At 45.4% G+C, this 19,645-nt stretch overlaps 1 protein-coding gene across 1 annotated transcript in view; it reads left to right on the forward strand.

Annotated features, from left to right (window-relative positions):
* VWDE (von Willebrand factor D and EGF domains) overlaps positions 1–19,645 on the forward strand; it is a 31,432-nt gene that overhangs the window by 5,012 nt on the left and 6,775 nt on the right. Inside the window, 5 exon segments of the mRNA XM_089776014.1 lie at positions 2,228–2,300; positions 6,315–6,426; positions 17,285–17,556; positions 17,674–17,906; positions 18,980–19,116. Coding sequence (XP_089632140.1) covers positions 2,228–2,300; positions 6,315–6,426; positions 17,285–17,556; positions 17,674–17,906; positions 18,980–19,116 — 827 coding nt within the window.

Here is a 19,645-nt window from a genome sequence, read left to right on the forward strand (position 1 = left end):
CTCTTCTGTCAAGGAGCCCTATCAAACAATTCCCTACATTTAACTTATTTATGGGCCCTGATCAGTATTTAGTAAGAGAATATTTTTTTATTTTTATTTTAGCAGGAAAATGAGGAGTCCAGTGGCACCTTAAAACTAACAGATGTATTTGGGCATAACCTTTTGTGGGCAAAACCCCACCCAAATAGTTCCACAGGACTCCTTGTTGGTTTTGTGGATAGGACGAGCTTGGCTACCTCTCTGATATTTTTAGGAAGGTGTCTAGCTCCAAAAGAAAACACTGAGGCTTGGGCTGTAGACTCTTTACACCCATTCATTTCTAACATTTCCAATGTTTGTTAGGGCCTGATTCTAAGGGTACGTCTAGACTACAGGCTTTTGTCGACAGAAGTTTTGTCGACAGATACTGTCGACAAAACTTCTGTTGACAAAGAGCGTCTACACTACATTCAGTTCTGTTGACAAAGCAAGCTGCTTTGTCGACATGGTAGTGTAGACTCAAAGGACAGTTTACATGCAATAACACCTTCTGTCCACAGAAACTCTGTCGACAGAAGGTGTTATGCCTCGTAAAATGAGGTTTACCAATGTCGACAAAACTGCTGAGTTCTGTCGACGTTATGTCGACAGAACTCAGCGGTAGTGTAGACGCAGGTATAGTTTTGTCAACAACAGTCCACTTTTGTCGACAAAACTCTGTAGTCTAGACACACCCTAAGTTACATTTTACACTGCCAGAGGAGGTTAAAGGTGTTACTCTAAGGCCATGTCTACACTAGGAAATTATTTCAATTACTAAATTCAATATAAATAAATACTAAATTACTAAATTTGACTTAAGAATTCCCAATTTAACAAATTTGAATTTGAATGTCCTCACTATGGGGAAGCATCTAAATTAGTCCGAGACAGGCTTTGTGGATGCACTACCTCGGACTCAGAGCCCCAGGAAGCACTCTGGGGAGCTGCGGGAAGCCTTCCACAGGCCAATTAGTTCAAATTAGTGGTACTGGAGTGCCCACACTAACATTATTTCGAACTTGCAAGTTTGGAATTAGCATTATTCCTGATGAAAAGCCGGCATATACAGTTCGAATTCCATGGCCTGTTATTCCAAAATAATAGGCTTAATAGTGTGGATGCATCACTTACTAATTTGACCTTGGGAGATGGAGTTATTTCAGACTAGTGTGGTCCTAGTGTAGACAAGGCTAAATGGAAGCAGACCCAAGACATACTCAGCTTTTTCTTAGCAGCATGACAGTTTCCTTGGCTACTCAATATCACATTTTCAAAAGTAGAGTTAATCTAGGAAGTTTGAAAAGTCAAATGTATAAATCTTCCCATTAATTTCTTTCTTTGGTTGGATCTCTAAATTAGATCTATAAGATCTTGTAGTGCATTTGTATATCTCTTTCTAATATCTGTTGTATGACAGATCTCTGTCATTCTAAAATTGTATCTGAATTATGATTTAAACATTTTAATCAGTCAAAATGAAATGTTGGAGACAGCTCAGGCAGGGGCAATATTGTTCACTATTTCTCTTATTATATATATAGTTACAGAGAGAAGCATTATGTTTTACATAGTTTAAATGTGTGTTAATTAGTTACAGTAAAACTCCGGTGGTCCGGTACGCCTGATGGTCCGGCACCAACTGCAACCCAGAAGTGCTCCGGCAGCTGCTTCAAGTTGTTAGAGTAATTGATTAACTGCGGCTGGATCCACAGCCGACACGCAGTTAATGTAACTTTCCTCTCTACTGCCGGGGGGGGGGGAGGGGCAGGGGAAGGTAGGGGTCGGTGGGAGAGGGGGAGGAGGGCGGGGTGAGGGTGTGCCAAAGCAGCCGCATTCAGGACGTTCTGGTCAGTTACAGTCACTCTGGCTGGATCCACAGCCAACACACAGTTAATGTAATTTTCCTCTCTACTGCCGGGAGGGGGGGGCAGGGGAAGGTAGGGGTCGGTGGGAGAGGGGGAGGGGGCGAGGGAGGGGGTGAGGGTGTGCCAAAGCAGCCGCATTCAGGACGTTCTGGTTAGTTACAGTCACTCCGGCTGGATCCACAGCTGACACGCAATTAATGTAATTTTCCTCTCTACTGCCGGGAGGGGGGGGCAGGGGAAGGTAGGGGTCGGTGGGAGAGGGGGAGGGGGCGGAGGAGGGGGCGAGGGTGTGCCAAAGCAGCCGCATTCAGGACGATGATGGATTGTATGATGTTTGACAGTATGACTGAGAGAGCTTTTGGACAAGGATTCAGAGAGCCACCAACTCTGAAATGTGAAGTTATCAAACTGCAGGTTTGTAATTTATACTTATATTTGAACTTTTCACAGCACTGGGATTAATTTTAATTACCTGGGCAGAGTAGAAGGAATTTAGATTAATGCATACAAAGGAAGCTGAGAGCAAATATATTCAGCACTTTACTGTAGGCACTCAACTCTTTGCAAGACTTCCATACCTTCAGTGGTAGGTGAAATAGAAAACACAATAGGAATTTTTAACAGTTCAGAGGGATGTACCTACACATGGCAGTCAGTTATCAGAAAAACATGCTGAGAAATACACCTATGCAAGTGCTGCCCTGTGTTGGGGAATTTCAGGAGTGATCAGCTGGTTGTAATGAAGTGTCCTTACTGAGAAGGCCAGAATCCCGTTCTTCAGCTGCCTGAAGAACACACCTAATTTTTCCAAGTTGGAACCTGATGCTTTAAATATATTGTTTCGACAGGATAAACCTCTAAAATCCAGGACTCTATAGTCCAGTAACATTCATGATCTGGAAGGAACATGGATAGTGCTGGATCGAGAGCCCCACTTGGCCAGGTTCAGGGGCTAAGCTGGCGGTGCAGAGCACAGCCCCAGCCGGGGCTGGTGGTGGGGAGCATAGCCCTGGCCGAGCCGGCAGAGCAGGGAGCACAGCTGGCCGGGGCTGGCACAGTGGGGAGTGCAGCCCCAGTCAAGCCAGAGGGAGCGGGGCATTGCACCCCGCACATGGTAGGGAGCACAGCCCAGTCTCCAGGCAGGATCACAGCCCTGGCAGGGCTGGGGACAGCAGGGCTGGCAGGGAAGCAGGACCAACAGCCAGAAGGGAAGCCTTGACCTCCTTGGTCCAGCAAACTCTGTGGTTCAGGACTGCTCATTTCCCAAGGATGCCAGACCAGAGAGGTCCTACCTGTATTATAAAAATGGAAATGAATTTTTTTGTCGTACTTGGGTAAAATACAGCAGCCATTTATTAATACAGAGCAGCAGTACACATTAGTTTAGGACAGGACATTTAAAATATTGTAACACATGTTAATGAAATTAAAGGAGGAATTTAGATGGATAGAATGCTAGAATTTCCCAGGATACCTGATTAATTCATAAGTATTCATGCTGCAATGAAGAGTTGGCTCTTGATCTTGGACAAGAGACTAAGAAAACTCCAAAGTAAAATTGCTTCTTATTTATGTGGGGTTTTGTTTGGAATGTATTCAGTGGGAAACTTTCCTTATTGAGAAAAGAAACTTTTACTCAACTAGTTCCTGCAGATGCTATGATTATTTTGACAGATTATAGAATGCAGGCTATAGCTATTTCTTGAGCACAACATGGCTCCACTTATCTGCATGTTGGTTCAAATGAGAAAGTCAACAGCAAATTTACACTCCATTAGGTTAAAAGCCCTTCAGAACCAGCTCACAGTGAAGTAATTATTGAGAGTTCGCTTATCACAGTTTGAAATGTCCCACTCTCACCTCATGGCAAGGTTTTCTGTTATAACACTCTCCGTGGTAGCACATTTGGTTCCCAGCTACAAAATCTTTATCGTAAATCACTTTTATTGACACTCTTAGTACTGACTTGAGCTCAGTTAGAAAATGCACCCCCCCACCACTAATATTTGTACAGGATCAAACTTGGTGGGGAATCTGAGGGATTGGAATTTTTTTACTTTCAGCTATATCTGCCCTGTGCAATTACAATAGTGTAAATCAGGAGTTTCCTGCTAATGTTAATAGAGTTACAACAGTGTAAAATGGGTCCATTACAGCAAGCCACTCTGTGGTTTGGGACAGACCTACTTGCTCCCACATCTCATAGAGGAATCATTTTAGCAGGCACCTCATTAATGAAGGAATATTTAGCTAAATTCTTGTTCTTCAGTTTCTTATTTCTGGTTAAACAAATTTATCCTTATTCCCCAGAAGTGTCAGTCCTGACAGAGAGTAGGAAGGATGTGTACCTGCTGCATGGTGGAAATGAAGACAGCTAGGGAAGCCTGCACACACACAGTGAGACACTCCTCTGTAGGATTTTGGGGGCCATAGCCACTGAGTCTATAATTACACAGATACATTGGGGAAATGTAGTCAGGTTTGGTAAGGAGGGTGGAGACAGTTTAGCCCACAGAAACAAAATGCAGCGTAAGATTCAATCTGATCCGCATGAAATTGTACATGTACATAGAGCTGGGAACATATCTTATCTCACTACTATCTAGCTTTATAACATCTAGCTTTATAATTTTTAAAAAAGTCAATATGTCTCTGTAGCAAATTTATACCTCAGAATTCGCAAGAGTGGTAACAGAAAGATGACCGTGGAAAATATCTGCATCACATTTCAAAGGTTATGAGGTTAAATGCCATCAAAACTGTGGTTTTATTAATATTTCTATTAACTGTAGATTAATTCATTCTTGCCACATTCCTTTTAAAAAGAAAGATAAGAAAGAAGGATAGACTGTCCTTATATCAGAACCAAAATAGTTCGTATGTGAAAAAACCAGCAAAACAAGTGTCTAATTGTAATGGGAAAATGTTAGCTGTATAAATAGTCAAATTAATTTTGACCCATAATGAAATTTCCATCTTTACATTAAAAGAGATGTTGTATGAGGTTATTATTTGTGTGCCTGACCTAGAAATATTTAATTTTTAAAAAATGAATTTGAATACATTGTGAACCATCTCTTTCAGTATCTAACTATTTTTTATTAAAGTAGGAGAGGCGCAACTGATCATACAACTAATGCATCTAGCGATTGTCAAGCTGTCCTTCAGTGATTCAAGAGTGAGAGTACCAGCCTCAGGGCAGATGGTTAGGAAAGAGGGCACAAACCCCAAATTTGTTGTGACTTCCACATTTAGAGCTCACGAAATTATCGAGTATAAACGCAGGCACATGTAATCTTAGGCATGTTGATGAGTCTTCCTTGTCTGCCAGAATGTAACATGTTCTGTTGGAAATCAGCACTTTACATCAGCTAACGTCTCTCCTGTCTGGTGATTTACATAGTTACAAAAGTCTTATAATGCAAAACACTGAAATTGCAAGGCTGAGTGAGACTGATCAAAAGTAATCAAGGGAACAAAGGATCAAGCACTCCCAGTTCACAGGATCCCAACTGCCATAGTAACTGAAATCACCTGCAACAGAACAGAAACAAAATGCAAACAGTCGAGCAAACTTACTTACGCCAAAGCTAGTCCACTCTCCAGGCAGCCTATTCAGCTGCGGGATCCCTTATGTTCCCTCTCAAACTCCCCTGTCTGCAGCCCCCTGTCCACCAGTAAGAACTACTCTCCATCTGTGCCCCTGTGCTTATTATGAGGGAATGTTATTATGTACTATCAGGCCCTTCTCAGACAAGTAGATAAATACCATATACCTGGCATTCATAGTGAACAACAAAGGAAAGATGAAATTGAGTGAAGCACAGGTTTATGTGCTGCAAGCATGCAGCATCCAGGCTATGAGTGGTGGGAGTGGGCATTCAAATAATCAATAAAATAAATTTATTAAAATCAGTTATTTTTCTTTTGTCACCTTACATTAACATTTCCTGCTTCAGCAAAATAATACATCACACTGTGACATCATAAAGGCCAGGGACTAATTTATCCCTAGTGCAACTGTTTATTTCATTGACATTACACTACTGATAAATTTGGTCCTACAAGTTTTAATGGTGCGCATGCCCTGCATGAGGTCAGTGTGTTGTCACAGAGTGAAGCATTTTGGGATATCTTCAAAGAATCAGGAAGTTATCAGGGGAAAGTGCAAGAAGTATAAACAATATAGTAAATCAGATTGTAACAATGGGATTTTTTCATGCACAGATTGGGATAAAGCAACTTTGGAAATGTTGCCCTCAAATTCATTCCCAAACAAAAATGAGTATTTTATTCAATTAAACTGGTAAGTTAGAGTAGATTGTCTTTCTCTGACATTTTAGAGTACATAAAGATTTTATTGTTTGTTTGAGAACCAAGAGAAAACCCTAGAAATTTAATCCATTTTACACTGACATTTCTGTTAAGAAAACATGCAACATAGATGATCTCTGTTATAGGGAAGGAGATACAGATCCTACCAGCCCGGGCTTACTCTGCAGACCTGACATCTCAAAATTAACTTGGTCAGTTACTGAAAGTAAGTTCTGGAGCCTCTCACCAGGATTAGGCTAAAACTTAATGAAGCGGTGGTGTTTCAAAATTGTGTTGATATAAGCAAAATATTGATCATGACTTCTGTTAAGTTGTGTACATGAAATGGGCGCTGACTCTGGTCCTGACTCAACGTTCATTGAAGTCAGGGGGAAAACTGGACTTTGGACTCGGCCTCTATTGCACAAACTTGCACATGTATTCACATGACCAGACTGGTGCACAGCTCGGGCAACCTGGTAAATTTGCAGTACATAGAGGCAAGTGGCTATTTTCACACATGTGATTTAATAAAAATCAGCCCATTGTTTAATACTGTATTCTCATCATTGTCTGTGAGTATTGTTTTGCATTGTGTGAGCTTGGGGACAGTACCCTGTTAAATGCCTGACATGCTTCATTTATTGTACCATGTACACTAACAACAATATAAACATCAATTTAATTACTGCATGTTAAAAGAATAGTAACTGATTGTGTTCAGATGCGATAAAAAGAAAAAATAATGAGGAGAAAACTAAATTCATATTGACACGGTGCTGCTCAAGGGTGCTGAAAGCTCATGAAAATGAGGTGGCCTTGCCCACTCACTGGACTGCTGGAGAACCTATCCCCTTTCTCTCTCTCTTTCTCCCTCCCCACCACATGCATGGAGTAAGAAGGCTATTGCAGCCCTGGGGCGTTAGTAATCCCTGTAGAGCTGCTTGTGCAAAGGGTCGAGGAAAGAGGTTGAAAAGGAACCAAATGAAATGTTGAGCTCACTGACGGTATGCTGGAAATTAGCTGGTGAATAGATGAGGACTTGGAGGTAAGTCTTCTGACAATCCTAGTGAGGAATTCCTTGGTACCAACAGACTCATTTGTGACAATTGGTGTCTCTACTTATGTGCAGTGATCTCATGCAGATGCCTCTCACTGGAAAGTCAAGGTTGGCACTAGATTCCTGATATCACTCTTCTATGCCCCCCTCTTCTTACCATATGGGCAACATGCCTCTGGTGGCATGTGACCAGGATTCACCATCAAATGTGGTATGCTGGTTGAGCCAGATACTGAGTGGGAATGTTATAGGAATGTGGATCCATGCCTCTCTACCCCGCTCTGCAATATTTAGTAGGAGGTAGAGTCACTGATTCATGGAATGGTGGCAGTGGGTGGCCTTGCCCCATGGAATTCACATAGCTCTTTATGGGATGAGAATCCACCTAGGTTATGGATCTCAGTCAAGAGTATGTACCTGTTCAACTTACCATATACTCCAATTCTGTGACTTGACAGTATAGCAAATGGAATTCTAACAACCTGTTATATGCCTTCAGATGGGTTGTTGGATGGTTATCTATCTTTTTACGCTATGGTATTTGATCACTGACTATGTTCACATGAAACTCGCTGGGGACATAAAATCTATTCTGTGCCCATACATTGTGAACACAGCTATCTACATGTTCAGAATTGCAATCCCATGATTAGAGCTCACTTCTGAAAAGTAGTTCTAAATGTGTATGTTCTTTAATAGAATTTCAGAGTTAAAGAGCATCATTTAAAAGTTAAGCCATATTCAAAAATCAGTCTGCAGGCAGAACTCTAATGGCAGTGAATCAGGATTTTAGTAGCAGAATTTTTCATTTAAGTTGTTCAAGAAGTGACATTGCCCCTGTCCCGTAAGAGACATGACATTATCTACTATATATTTACGTGAATTTGTCTGTCTGTTTGTTCAAGAACTCCTCTTAAATGGTAAGAGCTAGGACCACCAAATTCAGTATACTATTTCCTCTTATAACTTAAAGCAAGGTAAGAATTTGGCTGTGCCAGGAAAATGAGATGTGCCTGGAATGGGATTGTTTCTCATATAACCATACAGAAAAGAGACAGAATTGCCAAGCAGGTGATAGGGGAAAGTGCCCAGTTTGCTGCATTCCTCATTCTGTCTGGGGAGCATAAGGGGCAGACAAGCTGTGCACTTTGCTCTTGCTCCCTGACAGGGACAGGAAGGGGAAGAGCAAGTAGCCCTGGTATGAATCTCAGGGTGATAGGACTTTACTCCCCATGCCATACATGTGCGTGCATGCACACACACACATACACACACACACACACTCCCCTGCCCAGAGCCATTCCTCACCCCCAAACTCTGACTCCTGCACTTCTCCACCCTACCCGGAGCCCCTCCTTAAGGACCTGAGCAATGTCATGAAAGTGTGCTAGTGTTTTTAGACATAGACATATAAAATGTAAACCATTTTGTAATTCAAGTGCAGGTTTGGCTCTCATTTATAGAGAATCAAAGTATATGTCCAGATGGTTCAAGGGCTTTGGGATTCTTTGTACATACAATTAAAATAATCTTTCTGCAATATTTTTGTATGTAATAAACTAGATTTACCCAGTGTTGCTCAGGTCCTTAACTCAAATGATTTTTGTTTTTCTTCATTTAAAACATTGCTCTGGGGTCAGAATAGACTTTTTAGAAGAAAATGATATATTTTCATATCTATAAATGCTTTACCTGTTGTTTATACAGCTTGTGAACAGGAGCTGCAAGCAGGGAGTTTTGAGAGGGAGTTCTCCAGGTAAAGGAGGAGTAAATACAGGACCCTAGAGGTAAGTGGCTGTCTGTAGTGTGTGTTTGTGTGTGTGTGTTTGGGGGGGGTTACTTGCTGTGTGCTGAGCTTGTGTTTGTTTGTTTGTTTGTTTGAAGGAGCGTGTGCTGTGGCTGGAAGCTGTAAGCTTCTAAAGGTTTGAAATCTAGAATCCTCTGTTAATTGACTGAGCCTTAGTCAGGGGGCGGGGCTACCAGGGCTTTATAAAGCTGTGAGTCAGCGACCAGGGAGCTTGCAAACAGGAGCAGCAAGCAGGGATTTTTGAGAGGGAGTTGGGAAGGGGAGTGAGAAAGGGCCAAGGTACTCTTGCCAGTCTTTATACTTTAGTTTAAAGGTTTTAATAAAAACTTCCTGTTTTAACTAGAAACCTTATCAATCAAACTCATTCATAGGAAAAAATGCAGACAGAAGCTCAGCAGAAGATTGGGGGCTATCCTGTTTATTGCGTAGAGAGTAACATGTATGATTACCTGCCCTATGGGTGAGTGGCAAATGTATGCACCTGTTGCAAGGAGCTCCTGACCCTCAGAGACTGAGTTTGAGCTTTGGAGGCCAAGGTGGCTGAACTGGAGGAGCTAAGGGACGCAGACAGCTATGTTGATGAGACTTTCCAGGACACTGTAGTCCTGTCCCACCTCCAGTCTGAGAGCCCCAGTGCTGTTAAGGAGGATGAAAGTCTCAGGGGAACAGAGCATTCAATGGGAACAGAGGGAAACCATCCCATAGATGGGACCCTTGTTCCAGAGGATGTTGCGATATCCTCTTGCACTGAGGATACCTCTGAGGGGGAGGGAATGTCAGTTGTTAGGAAGAGGCAGGTGTTAGTAGTGGGTGATTCGATCGTTAGAAACATAGATAGTTGGGTTTGTGATGACCGGGAGAACAGTATGGTCACTTGCCTGCCTGGTGCGAAGATTGTGGATCTGTCGAGGCAACTAGATAGACTTACGTGTAGTGCCGGGGAGGAGCCGGTGGTCGTTGTACATGTAGGTACCAATGACTTAGGGAAGGGTTGGAGAGATGTCCTGGAGGCCAAATTTTGGTTGCTAGGAAAGAGACTGAAATCCAGGACCTCTATGGTGGCATTCTCGGAAATGCTTCCAGTTCCACGCACAGAGCCAGGTAGGCAGGCAGAGCTTCAGAGTCTCAATGCGTGGATGAGACGATGGTGTAGGGAGGAGGAGTTTAGATTTATTAGGAACTGGGGACACTTTTGGGAGAGGGGGAGCCTATACTGGAAGGATGGGCTCCACCTAAACCAGGGTGGAACCAGACTGCTGGCACTAAACATTAAAAAGGCCATAGAGCAGTTTTTAAACAGAGGGTATGTCTACACTAGAAAGTTAGTTCGAACTAACTTTCCTAGGCGCTACACTAGCGCTCCGTTAGTTCGAACTTAATTCGAACTAACGGAGCGCTTAGTTCGAACTAGGTAAACCTCATTTTACGAGGACTAACGCCTAGTTCGAACTAGCTAGTTCGAACTAAGGGCTGTGTAGCCCTTTTAGTTCGAACTAGTGGGAGGCTAAGGCTTCCCAGGTTTCCCTGGTGGCCACTCTGGCCAAAACCAGGGAAACTCTATTGCCCCCCTCCTGGCCCCGGAGCCCTTAAAGGGCCACGGGCTGGCTACTCACTTTGTGCCAGTTGCAAGGCTGCAAGCACCCTTGCCTGCACAGCCTGCACCTGCCACACCATGAGCCAGCCATCCGAGGGCTCCCAGCCCTCCACTGCTCCCCACGACCAGCCTGGCGGCTCCCGGGAGCCTGCCCGGGGGCGCAAAAGGCGGGCGCCCGCCTGGTCAAGTGCGGAGATCGTGGACCTCATCGAGGTTTGGGGGGAAGCCTCAAATGTCCACGATCTCCGCACTAGCCACCGGAACGCGGCCGTCTACGGACGCATGGCTGCCAGCCTGGCCGCCAGGGGCCACCAGCGCAGCCGGGAGCAGGTGCGCTGCAAGATTAAAGACTTGCGGCAGTCCTACTCCCGGGCCTGCCTGCCAGGGGCTGACCCGGAGGCCTGCCCCCACTTCCATGCCCTGGACCGCATCCTGGGGCCTCATGCCGTCCCTGCCCCCCGGGACGTGATTGACCCCAGGGCAGAGGGACCGCTCCTGGAGACGGAGGAGGAGGAGGAGGGCTCTGAGAGCCAGGAGCCTGCCGCCAGCCTGCCCAGGACCCGGGACCCCCGAGGCACCCCACAGAGCCGCTCGCCTGCATCATCAGAGGCCGGGGAGGCGTCCACCTGTGAGTACCCTCGTGTTCCCCTTATGTGTACGGGGGGCTGGGGCGAGAGGGAGCCCCGGGACCGTGCGCCTGGGCCTTGCCCACCACGGAGCAGCAGCTGGGGATCCTGCAGGGGCCCTGGCCTTGCAGAGGGGAGCTGGGTTTCACACACCTGGGCCCCTGGGGTAATTGACCGCTGGTCTTCTTGCACCACAGCTGCAGCACCGGGGCCTGCAGGGCGCACCACACCGCCTGCAGCAGCCGCCCGCGCCCGGGCAAGCAGGACAGCCAGGAACCAGGAGGACTACCAGAGGCGGCATCTCCGGTTCCTGGACCGACAGCTCCGTCTCCAGGACCACTGGGTCCAGGAGGACCTCAGGCTGCGCCAGAGGAGTCTGGAGGCCCTGGAGGAGCAGGGCCGTGCCCTGCGAGGCCACCTCCAGAGCCTGCTGGACCGCTTTCCATTTCCTCCTCCCCCTGCTCCCCCTCTTGCTCCCCCTCTTTCTCCCCCTCTTGCTCCCCCTCTTTCTCCCCCTCTTGCTCCCCCTGCTCCTCCTGCTTCCGCTCCTGCTTCCTCCACACCCCCTGTCCTCTCTGCCCCCCCCCACAACCATTCCCCACCGACGCCCCCGGACCCGCAGTGTGGCGAGACGGGAGAGGCAGCCGGACTCCCACCCCTGAGCTTTCCTTTCCCTTCCTCCCTTCCCTCCCCTCCCCTTCCAGCTCCCTCGTCCCAGGTTTCCCCCTCCCTTCTCCCACCTTCATTCCTCCCTCCCCCACCCCAGTTCTGTGAAATAAACAGACATTTTTGTTGGAAAAACAGGTGTCTTTATTTGACAGTAGGTAGGGAGGGGAAAGGGGAAGGGGGGGGTAGGGTGGAAGAAGGCCCCGGTGGGGCATGCAGGGAGAGGTCAGTCCTCCTCCTCCTCCACCAGGAAGCTCTCCCGCAGGGCTTCCCGGATCCGGATGGCCCCCCGCTGGGCTTCCCGGACAGCGGCGGTGCGGGGCTGACCGTAGTGTCCAGCCATGCGGTCAGCCTCAGCCATCCAGGCTGGCAGGAAAGCCTCCCCCTTCCGCTCACACAAATTGTGGAGCACACAACATGCCGCCACCACGGGAGGGATGTTGTGCTCGGCCAGGTCCAGACGGGTGAGGAGGCATCGAAAGCGGGCTTTCAGTCGCCCGAAGGCCCCCTCCACCACGATGCGGGCCCTGCTCAGCCTGTTATTGAAGGCCTGGCGGGAGGGATTGAGGTGCCCCGTGTAGGGCTTCATGAGCCACGGCTGCAGTGGGTAGGCGGCATCCCCCACCAGGCAGACGGGCATGTCCACGTCCCCGACCCTGATGTGGCGGTCGGGGAAGAAGGTCCCGTCCTGCAGCCGCTGGCACACGGAGGAGTTCCGGTACACCCGTGAGTCGTGTGCTTTGCCGGACCAGCCCACATTTATGTCCGTGAACTGTCCCCGGTGGTCACACACGGCCTGCAGGATGACGGAGAAGTACCCCTTGCGGTTCACGTACCGGGACGCCTGGTGTTCCGGGGCACGGATGGGGATGTGCGTCCCGTCGATGGCCCCCCCGCAGTTGGGGAAGCCGAGGGCGCCGAATCCCCGGATGACGGCATCCGGGTCGGCGAGGCGGACCACCCTGCGGAGCAGCACCCGGTTGATGGCCTTGACCACCTGCGGAGAGAGACACAGCAAAGCGTCAATCAGTGGGGTGCCCGGGTGGCTGGGAGCATGCGTGCCCTGGCAGTGCCCCATGCCCCACTCCCAGAAGCAACCCCCCTGGCGGCGTGTAGTACGGCCGGGACAGCCCGACCCCTCCGGTGCGGGGCGCCTTCGCCACCTCCCGCCCCCCCCCTTTGTCCCTGGGGCGGCCCATCCCCTCCTCGCAGCCCCCCTCCCCCCCGGCTCGGTGGCCGACGAGCGCCGTACCTGCATGAGCACTGCTCCGACAGTGGATCTCCCCACGCCGAACTGGTTCCCGACGGATCGGTAGCTGTCCGGCGTGGAGAGCTTCCAGAGGGCGATGGCCACCCGCTTCTGGAGGGGGATGGCGGGCCTCATGCGAGTGTCCCTTCTTTGCAGGGCAGGGGCGAGCCACTCGCAGAGCTCCAGGAAGGTGTCCCTCCTCATCCTAAAGTTCTGGGTCCACTGTCGGTCGTCCCAGCGCTCCAGGACGATGCGGTCCCACCAGTCGCTGCTGGTGTCCAGACGCCAGATGCGGCGGGGCACGCCGGTGCCGGGGCGCCGCCGCGGCTCCTCCACGGCCCCCAGGGCGGCCAGGTGGAGAGGCAGGGGGCTGACGTTCCCCAGGTGGTGCCAGGCAGCCTCGAGCCATTGCTGCAGGCTTGCAGCAGCAAGTCCAGAACGTGCACCAGAAGGTGCAGGGCGAGCCGTGGCTCCATGTTGCCACCTGCGGCGGTCCCCCCGAAGGGAAGCACCGACACAGACGGGCACAGAGACCGACGCTTTGCTGTCCCTCGGCGAGGTTGGCAAGCAAGCAGGAAAAGCTGAGAACCGGCTGTCCGGGGGGTCCCTTTAAGCACGTCCCTCAGACAGCAGCCACACAAAGCAACTGCTGACCTGATGCCCTGCCAGAACTGGTTTCAGCTGCCCTTAAATGCCCCCCTGCGTCCAATCAGTGTGGACGCGCTAGTTCGAACTAGCAAAATGCTAGTTCGAACTAGTTTTTAGTTCTAGATGCGCTAGTTCGAACTAGCTTAGTTCGAATTAACTAATTCGAACTAAGTTAGTTCGAACTAGCGCTGTAGTGTAGACGTACCCTAAGAGATGAGGGATAGCCGATTGGTGCGGAGAAGCACATAAATTGGATGGAGACTTCTCTTACAGGAGAATCCATTGATAGAGATTCTCTAGGCTGTAGTCAGAAAGAGAGGAATGGAGAGGACAAACCATGGACCAGAGCAGACAAACATATAAAGGAATCCAATGCATCAGGCAGACAAATAAGCAGTGGCAATTTTTTAAAGTGCTTCTACACAAATGCTAGGAGTCTGACTAGTAAGATGGGTGAACTAGAGTACCTCGTATTAAAGGAGGAGATTGACATAATAGGCACCACTGAAACCTGGCAGAATGAGGAAAATCTGTGGGACACAATCATACCAGGATATAAAATATATCGGGAGGATAGGTCAGGCTGTGTGGGTGGCGGAGTGGAGTGCAGGATCAGGTCCAGGAGATAACCATTACAGGACTGCTTGGGAATAGTGACTATAATATAATAACATTTAACATTCCTGTGGTGGGAAGAACACCACAGCAGTCCAGCACCCTGGCATTTAGTTTCAAAAAGGGGAATTACACAAAAATGAGGAGGCTAGTTAAACAAAAATTAAAAGGCACAATGACTAGAGCCAAATCCCTGCAAGCTGCATGGAAACTTTTTAAAGACACCATAATAGAGGCCCAACTTAAAAGTATACCCCAAATTAAAAAACATAGTAAGAGACGTAAAAAAGAGTCATTGTGGCTTAACCACCACATAAAAGAAGCAGTGAGGGACAAAAAGGCATCTTTCAAGAAATGGAAGTCCAATCCCAGTGAGATAAATAGAAAGGAACATAAACACTGGCAAATCAAGTGTAAAAATGTAATAAGAAAAGCAAAAAAAGATTTTGAGGAACAGTTAGCCAAACACTAAAAGAGAAATAGCAAAATGTTTTTAAGTACATTAGAAGCAGGAAGCCTGTTAAAAAACCAGTGGGTCCCCTAGATGATAGACATATAAAAGGAGAAATCAAGGACAAGAAAGCCATTGCAGAGAAACTAAATGATTTCTTTGCTTCAGTCTTCACGGCTGAGGACGTTAGGGAGATTCCCATCCTTTGTAGTTGATGAATCTGAGGAGCTGTCCTAGATTGAAGTGTCATTAGAGGAGGCTTTGGAACAAATAGAAAAACTTAACGTTAACAAATCACCGGGACCGAACGGCATTCATCCAAGGGTTCTAAATGAACTCAAATGGGAAATTGCTGAACTATTATCTGTGGTTGTAACCTATCCTTTAAATCGGTGTCCGTACCTAATAACTGGAAGATAGCTAAGGTGACACCAATATTTAAAAGGGCTCTAGAGGCGATCCTGGCAATTACAGACCGGGAAGTCTAACTTCAGTACTGGACAAATTAGTCGTAACAATAGTAAAGAATAAAATTGTCAGTCATGTAGAAGAACATAATTTGATGGAAAAAAGTCAGCATGGTTTCAGTAAAGGGAAATCATGTCTTACTAATCTATTAGAGTTCTTTGAAGAGGTTAACAAACATGCAGACAAGGGGAATCCAGTAGATATAGTATACTTAGATTTTCAGAAAGCCTTTGACAAGGTCCCTCACCAAAGGCTTTTGAGTAAATTACATTGTCATGGGATAAGAGGGAAGGTTCTTTCATGGATTGAGAACTGGTTAAAAGACAGGAAACAAAGGGTAGGAATACATGGTAAATTTTCAGAATAGAGAGGGGTAACTAGTGGTGTCCCCCAAAGGTCAGTCCTGGGACCAATCCTGTTCAACTTATTCATAAATGATCTGGAGAAAGGGGTAAGCAGTGAGGTGGTAAAGTTTGCATTTGATACTAAACTGTTTAAGATAGTCAAGACAGAAGCAGACTGTGAAGAACTTCAAAAAGATCTCACCAAACTGAGTGATTGGGCAAGAAAATGGTAAATGAAATTTAATGTGGATAAGTGTAAAGTAATGCACTTTGGAAAAAATAACCCCACCTATATGTACAGTATGATGGGGGCTAATTTGGCTGTGACAAATCAGGAAAGAGATCTTAATGTTATCGTGGACAGTTCTCTGAAAACTTCCACACAGTGTGCTGCGGTGGTCAAAAAGGCAAATAGAATGTTAGGAATTATTAAGAAAGGGATAGAAAATAAGACACAGAATATCTTACTGCCCGGCTGTGTCTAGACTGGCAAGTTTTTCCGCAAAAGCAGTGGCTTTTGCAGAAAAACTTGCCAGCTGTCTACACTGGCCACGTGCATTTCCGCAAGAACACTGACGATCTCATGTAAGAAATCAGTGCTTCTTGCGGAAATACTATAGCTCCCATTCAGGCAAAAGTCCTTTTGTACAAAAGCTTTTGAGCAAAAGGGCCAGTGTAGACAGCTCAGATTTGTTTTGCTCAAAAAAGCCCCAATCGCAAAAATGGCAATCGGGGCTTTTTTGCACAAAAGCGCGTCTAGATTGGCACAGAAGCTTTTCCCAAAAAGTGCTTTTGTGGAAAAGCGTCCGTGCCAATCTAGACGCTCTTTTCCGCAAATGCTTTTAATGCGGAAAATCATGCCAGTCTAGACGTAGCCCCCCTGTATAAAACTATGGTACGCCCACATCTTGAATACTGTGTACAGATGTGGTCTCCTCACCTCAAAAAGATATTTTGGCCTTGGAAAGGGTTCAGAAAAGGGCAACTAAAATGATCAGGGGTTTGGAACGGGTCCCATATGAAGAAAGGCTAAAGCGACTGGGACTTTTCAGTTTAGAAAAGAGGAGACTGAGGGGGGATATGATAGAGGTCTATAAAATCATGAGTGGTGTGGAGAGGGTGAATAAAGAAAAGTTATTTATTAGTTCCCATAATAGAAGAACTAGAGGACACCAAATTAAGTTAATGGGTAGCAGGTTTAAAACTAATAAAAGAAAGTTCTTCTTCACACAGCGTGTAGTCAACCTGTGGAACTCCTTGCCAGAGAAGGCTGTGAAGGCTAGGACTATAACAGAGTTTAAAGAGAAGCTAGATAATTTCATGGAGGTTAGGTCCCTAAAAAGCTATTAGCCAGGGGATAGAAATGTTGTCCCTGGCCTCTGTTTGTCAGAGGTTGGAGAGGGATGGCAGGAGACAAATTGCTTGATCATTGTCTTCGGTCCACCCTCTCTGGGGCACCTGGTGCTGGCCATTGTCAGCAGACAGGCTACTAAGCTAGATGGACCTTTGGTCTGACCCAGTACGGCCGTTCTTATGTTCTTATGTCCTTATAGGAGAAAATGTTTACTTTGTTGCAAACAATGATCCTCCTGTGCTTCAAACTTTGCAAGGCACACTAGAGACATTTTATGGGGAAAATTTTGTGTATCTGTTTATGGTGTCAGATCCAGAAGGCTCTACTGTCCTTTTCACGTTGGACTCTGCTCTTGAAGGTGCCAGCCTTTCCTCTTCTGAACTTCTTATATGGAAAGCTGCTGCAAAGAGTTCACAGAAATTGGTATTTTCTTTGACAGATGATTGCAATGTGGACAGTAAAGTAATAATAGAGGTAATGAATATTTCAATTAAATGACGTATGCTAATTCCTAACCTCTAATCTACCTAATGATAAAACTAATTGGTCATTCATAAGAAGTAATTGGTTTTTATAGGGCTTATCTTGTAGGTCAATGTGAAATTGTGTGATTGTTTAAATGGTAGATCATGTGTGAAAAATATGCATTTCCCATCTGGAAATGGAAAATACCTCTGTGTGTGTGTGTGTGTGTGTCTGCCTGGTTTTGAAGGTAACTTCTGTCAAGTGAATATTAATGACTGTAAATCTAATCTCTGTGGTATTGGCAATTGTGTTGATGAGATAAACAGCTACTACTATGAGTGCACACCTGAGCTGCAGGGTAAATTATAATTTTTCTCTTTTAGTAAATAAATGAATTTTCTAATTGTTTTTACTTTACTTGTGAGGACTGAAATTAATTTGCTGTGATAATATGAAGTTTCATTGTCTTGTGATATAATACCAAGTACTATATTATATTCAGCAACTTTAATATTTTCTTGCATCTGTGTACATAATCTTGGCCATATGACACAATTCATCAGAAGCACTACTAAGCTGTGAATCCCAGCCCAACTGACTGAGTCTGTGAGCCCAAATCATAACATTTCTGACTGTAATAACTTGTTCACTGGCCTCTCCAGACAGAGGAGGCTGATCTACTAAAGCTAACATATATATTGAGTTTACATTTTCTTCTGTGAATCTTTTCTCCTTTACACCAGTGCCTGCCCTCTGAAGTCAGTGGATCAGTATGTGTGTAACTGAGGGCACAGTTTGACCCCAAACAAGTAGAATTACTTGCTGAGCATAAGTAGGCATGGGAAATCAAAGGATCTTGCAACCTAAATAGAAGTCCCTGTGCTTCAGCTTGGAGGAATGATTTATAAGTTTGGAAATGTATCCCCCAAAAGTGAGACCTGTGGATCCACCTACAAATCACCATCTGATCCTGTCTCCTTTTAAAAAGGATGTGCATAACATGCCAGAATATCTGCTTATTGATCTATGCCCATATTTTTATTAATGTCAAACAAAACACAGGTAATCATTTATGATTTTTAATTACAAGTAATGAACTCTTCCCCAATTCAGCATTCCTGTTAAGCACATAAATAGTAGGCTCGACTTTACTGGGACCCACTAAACACACTTAAAGTTAAGCACATGGTTACGTGCTTTGCTGAATTGTAGCCTACAAAATTCTTCCTCTACACATATTCTGCAATAAGGAAAATATTCGCTATTTAATAGAAATATAGTTTAATGTCAGGTCTGGAGAATTCATGCAGTTTGTACTTATATATGTGAAATTTGTTTTCTATTTCACTGCCCTTATAAATTCCACCTTTTAAAAATATATCGCCAAAATTGAGTAAAGTGATGCTCTAAAAGTCTGTATTTCAATTTTATACAGAGATTGCCAAGAAGATCCTGATGACTGTGCATCCAAGCCTTGCTTCCTTGGAATATTTTGCTTCAGTACATTTTGTTCCTATTATTGTGGTCCATGTCCAAAAGGTCTACATGGAGATGGGAAGATATGCCATGGTAAAATAATCTTTTCCTATAATACTATAATCACCAAATATTAATTCAGAGTCTTTGGTCTGTTGCATATGTCAAACAATAACAGAGAGCTGACTGGTATTTGTTATGCTTTTCATCAAAATGTATCTTTGCTTAGTCAAATATTACTTTTATAATTCTGTTATAATGTGACAGTAGACAGCTGGAACAGATAGCTGGTGCAAATCCAAGTAGCTCTATTTAACTCATTGGAATGACACCAGTTGTCACCAGTCCATTTATTTATAAAATGCTTCTTTAGATGCTTAGAAAAAGGAATTATAAATATTTTGCAGATATTTAATATGACAGAATTAGGATCCTTCCTATTAATATGCAGTGTTTTGTTAACATGTACATTTATTCATCAAATATCTGAATTATATTTCAAGAAATCTAATTACATGTGTTCAAATCAAACAGATAACTTCCCAAGGTACCTGAAAGATTATGTAATATTGCAACTGCTGAATAATTTAAGTTTTGTTCTGTACTTTTCAAACATGGAGAG

This window comes from Pelodiscus sinensis, chromosome 2, assembly GCF_052426305.1.
Source record: "Pelodiscus sinensis isolate ZL-2025 chromosome 2, ASM5242630v1, whole genome shotgun sequence".
NCBI classification, from domain to species: domain Eukaryota; kingdom Metazoa; phylum Chordata; order Testudines; family Trionychidae; genus Pelodiscus; species Pelodiscus sinensis.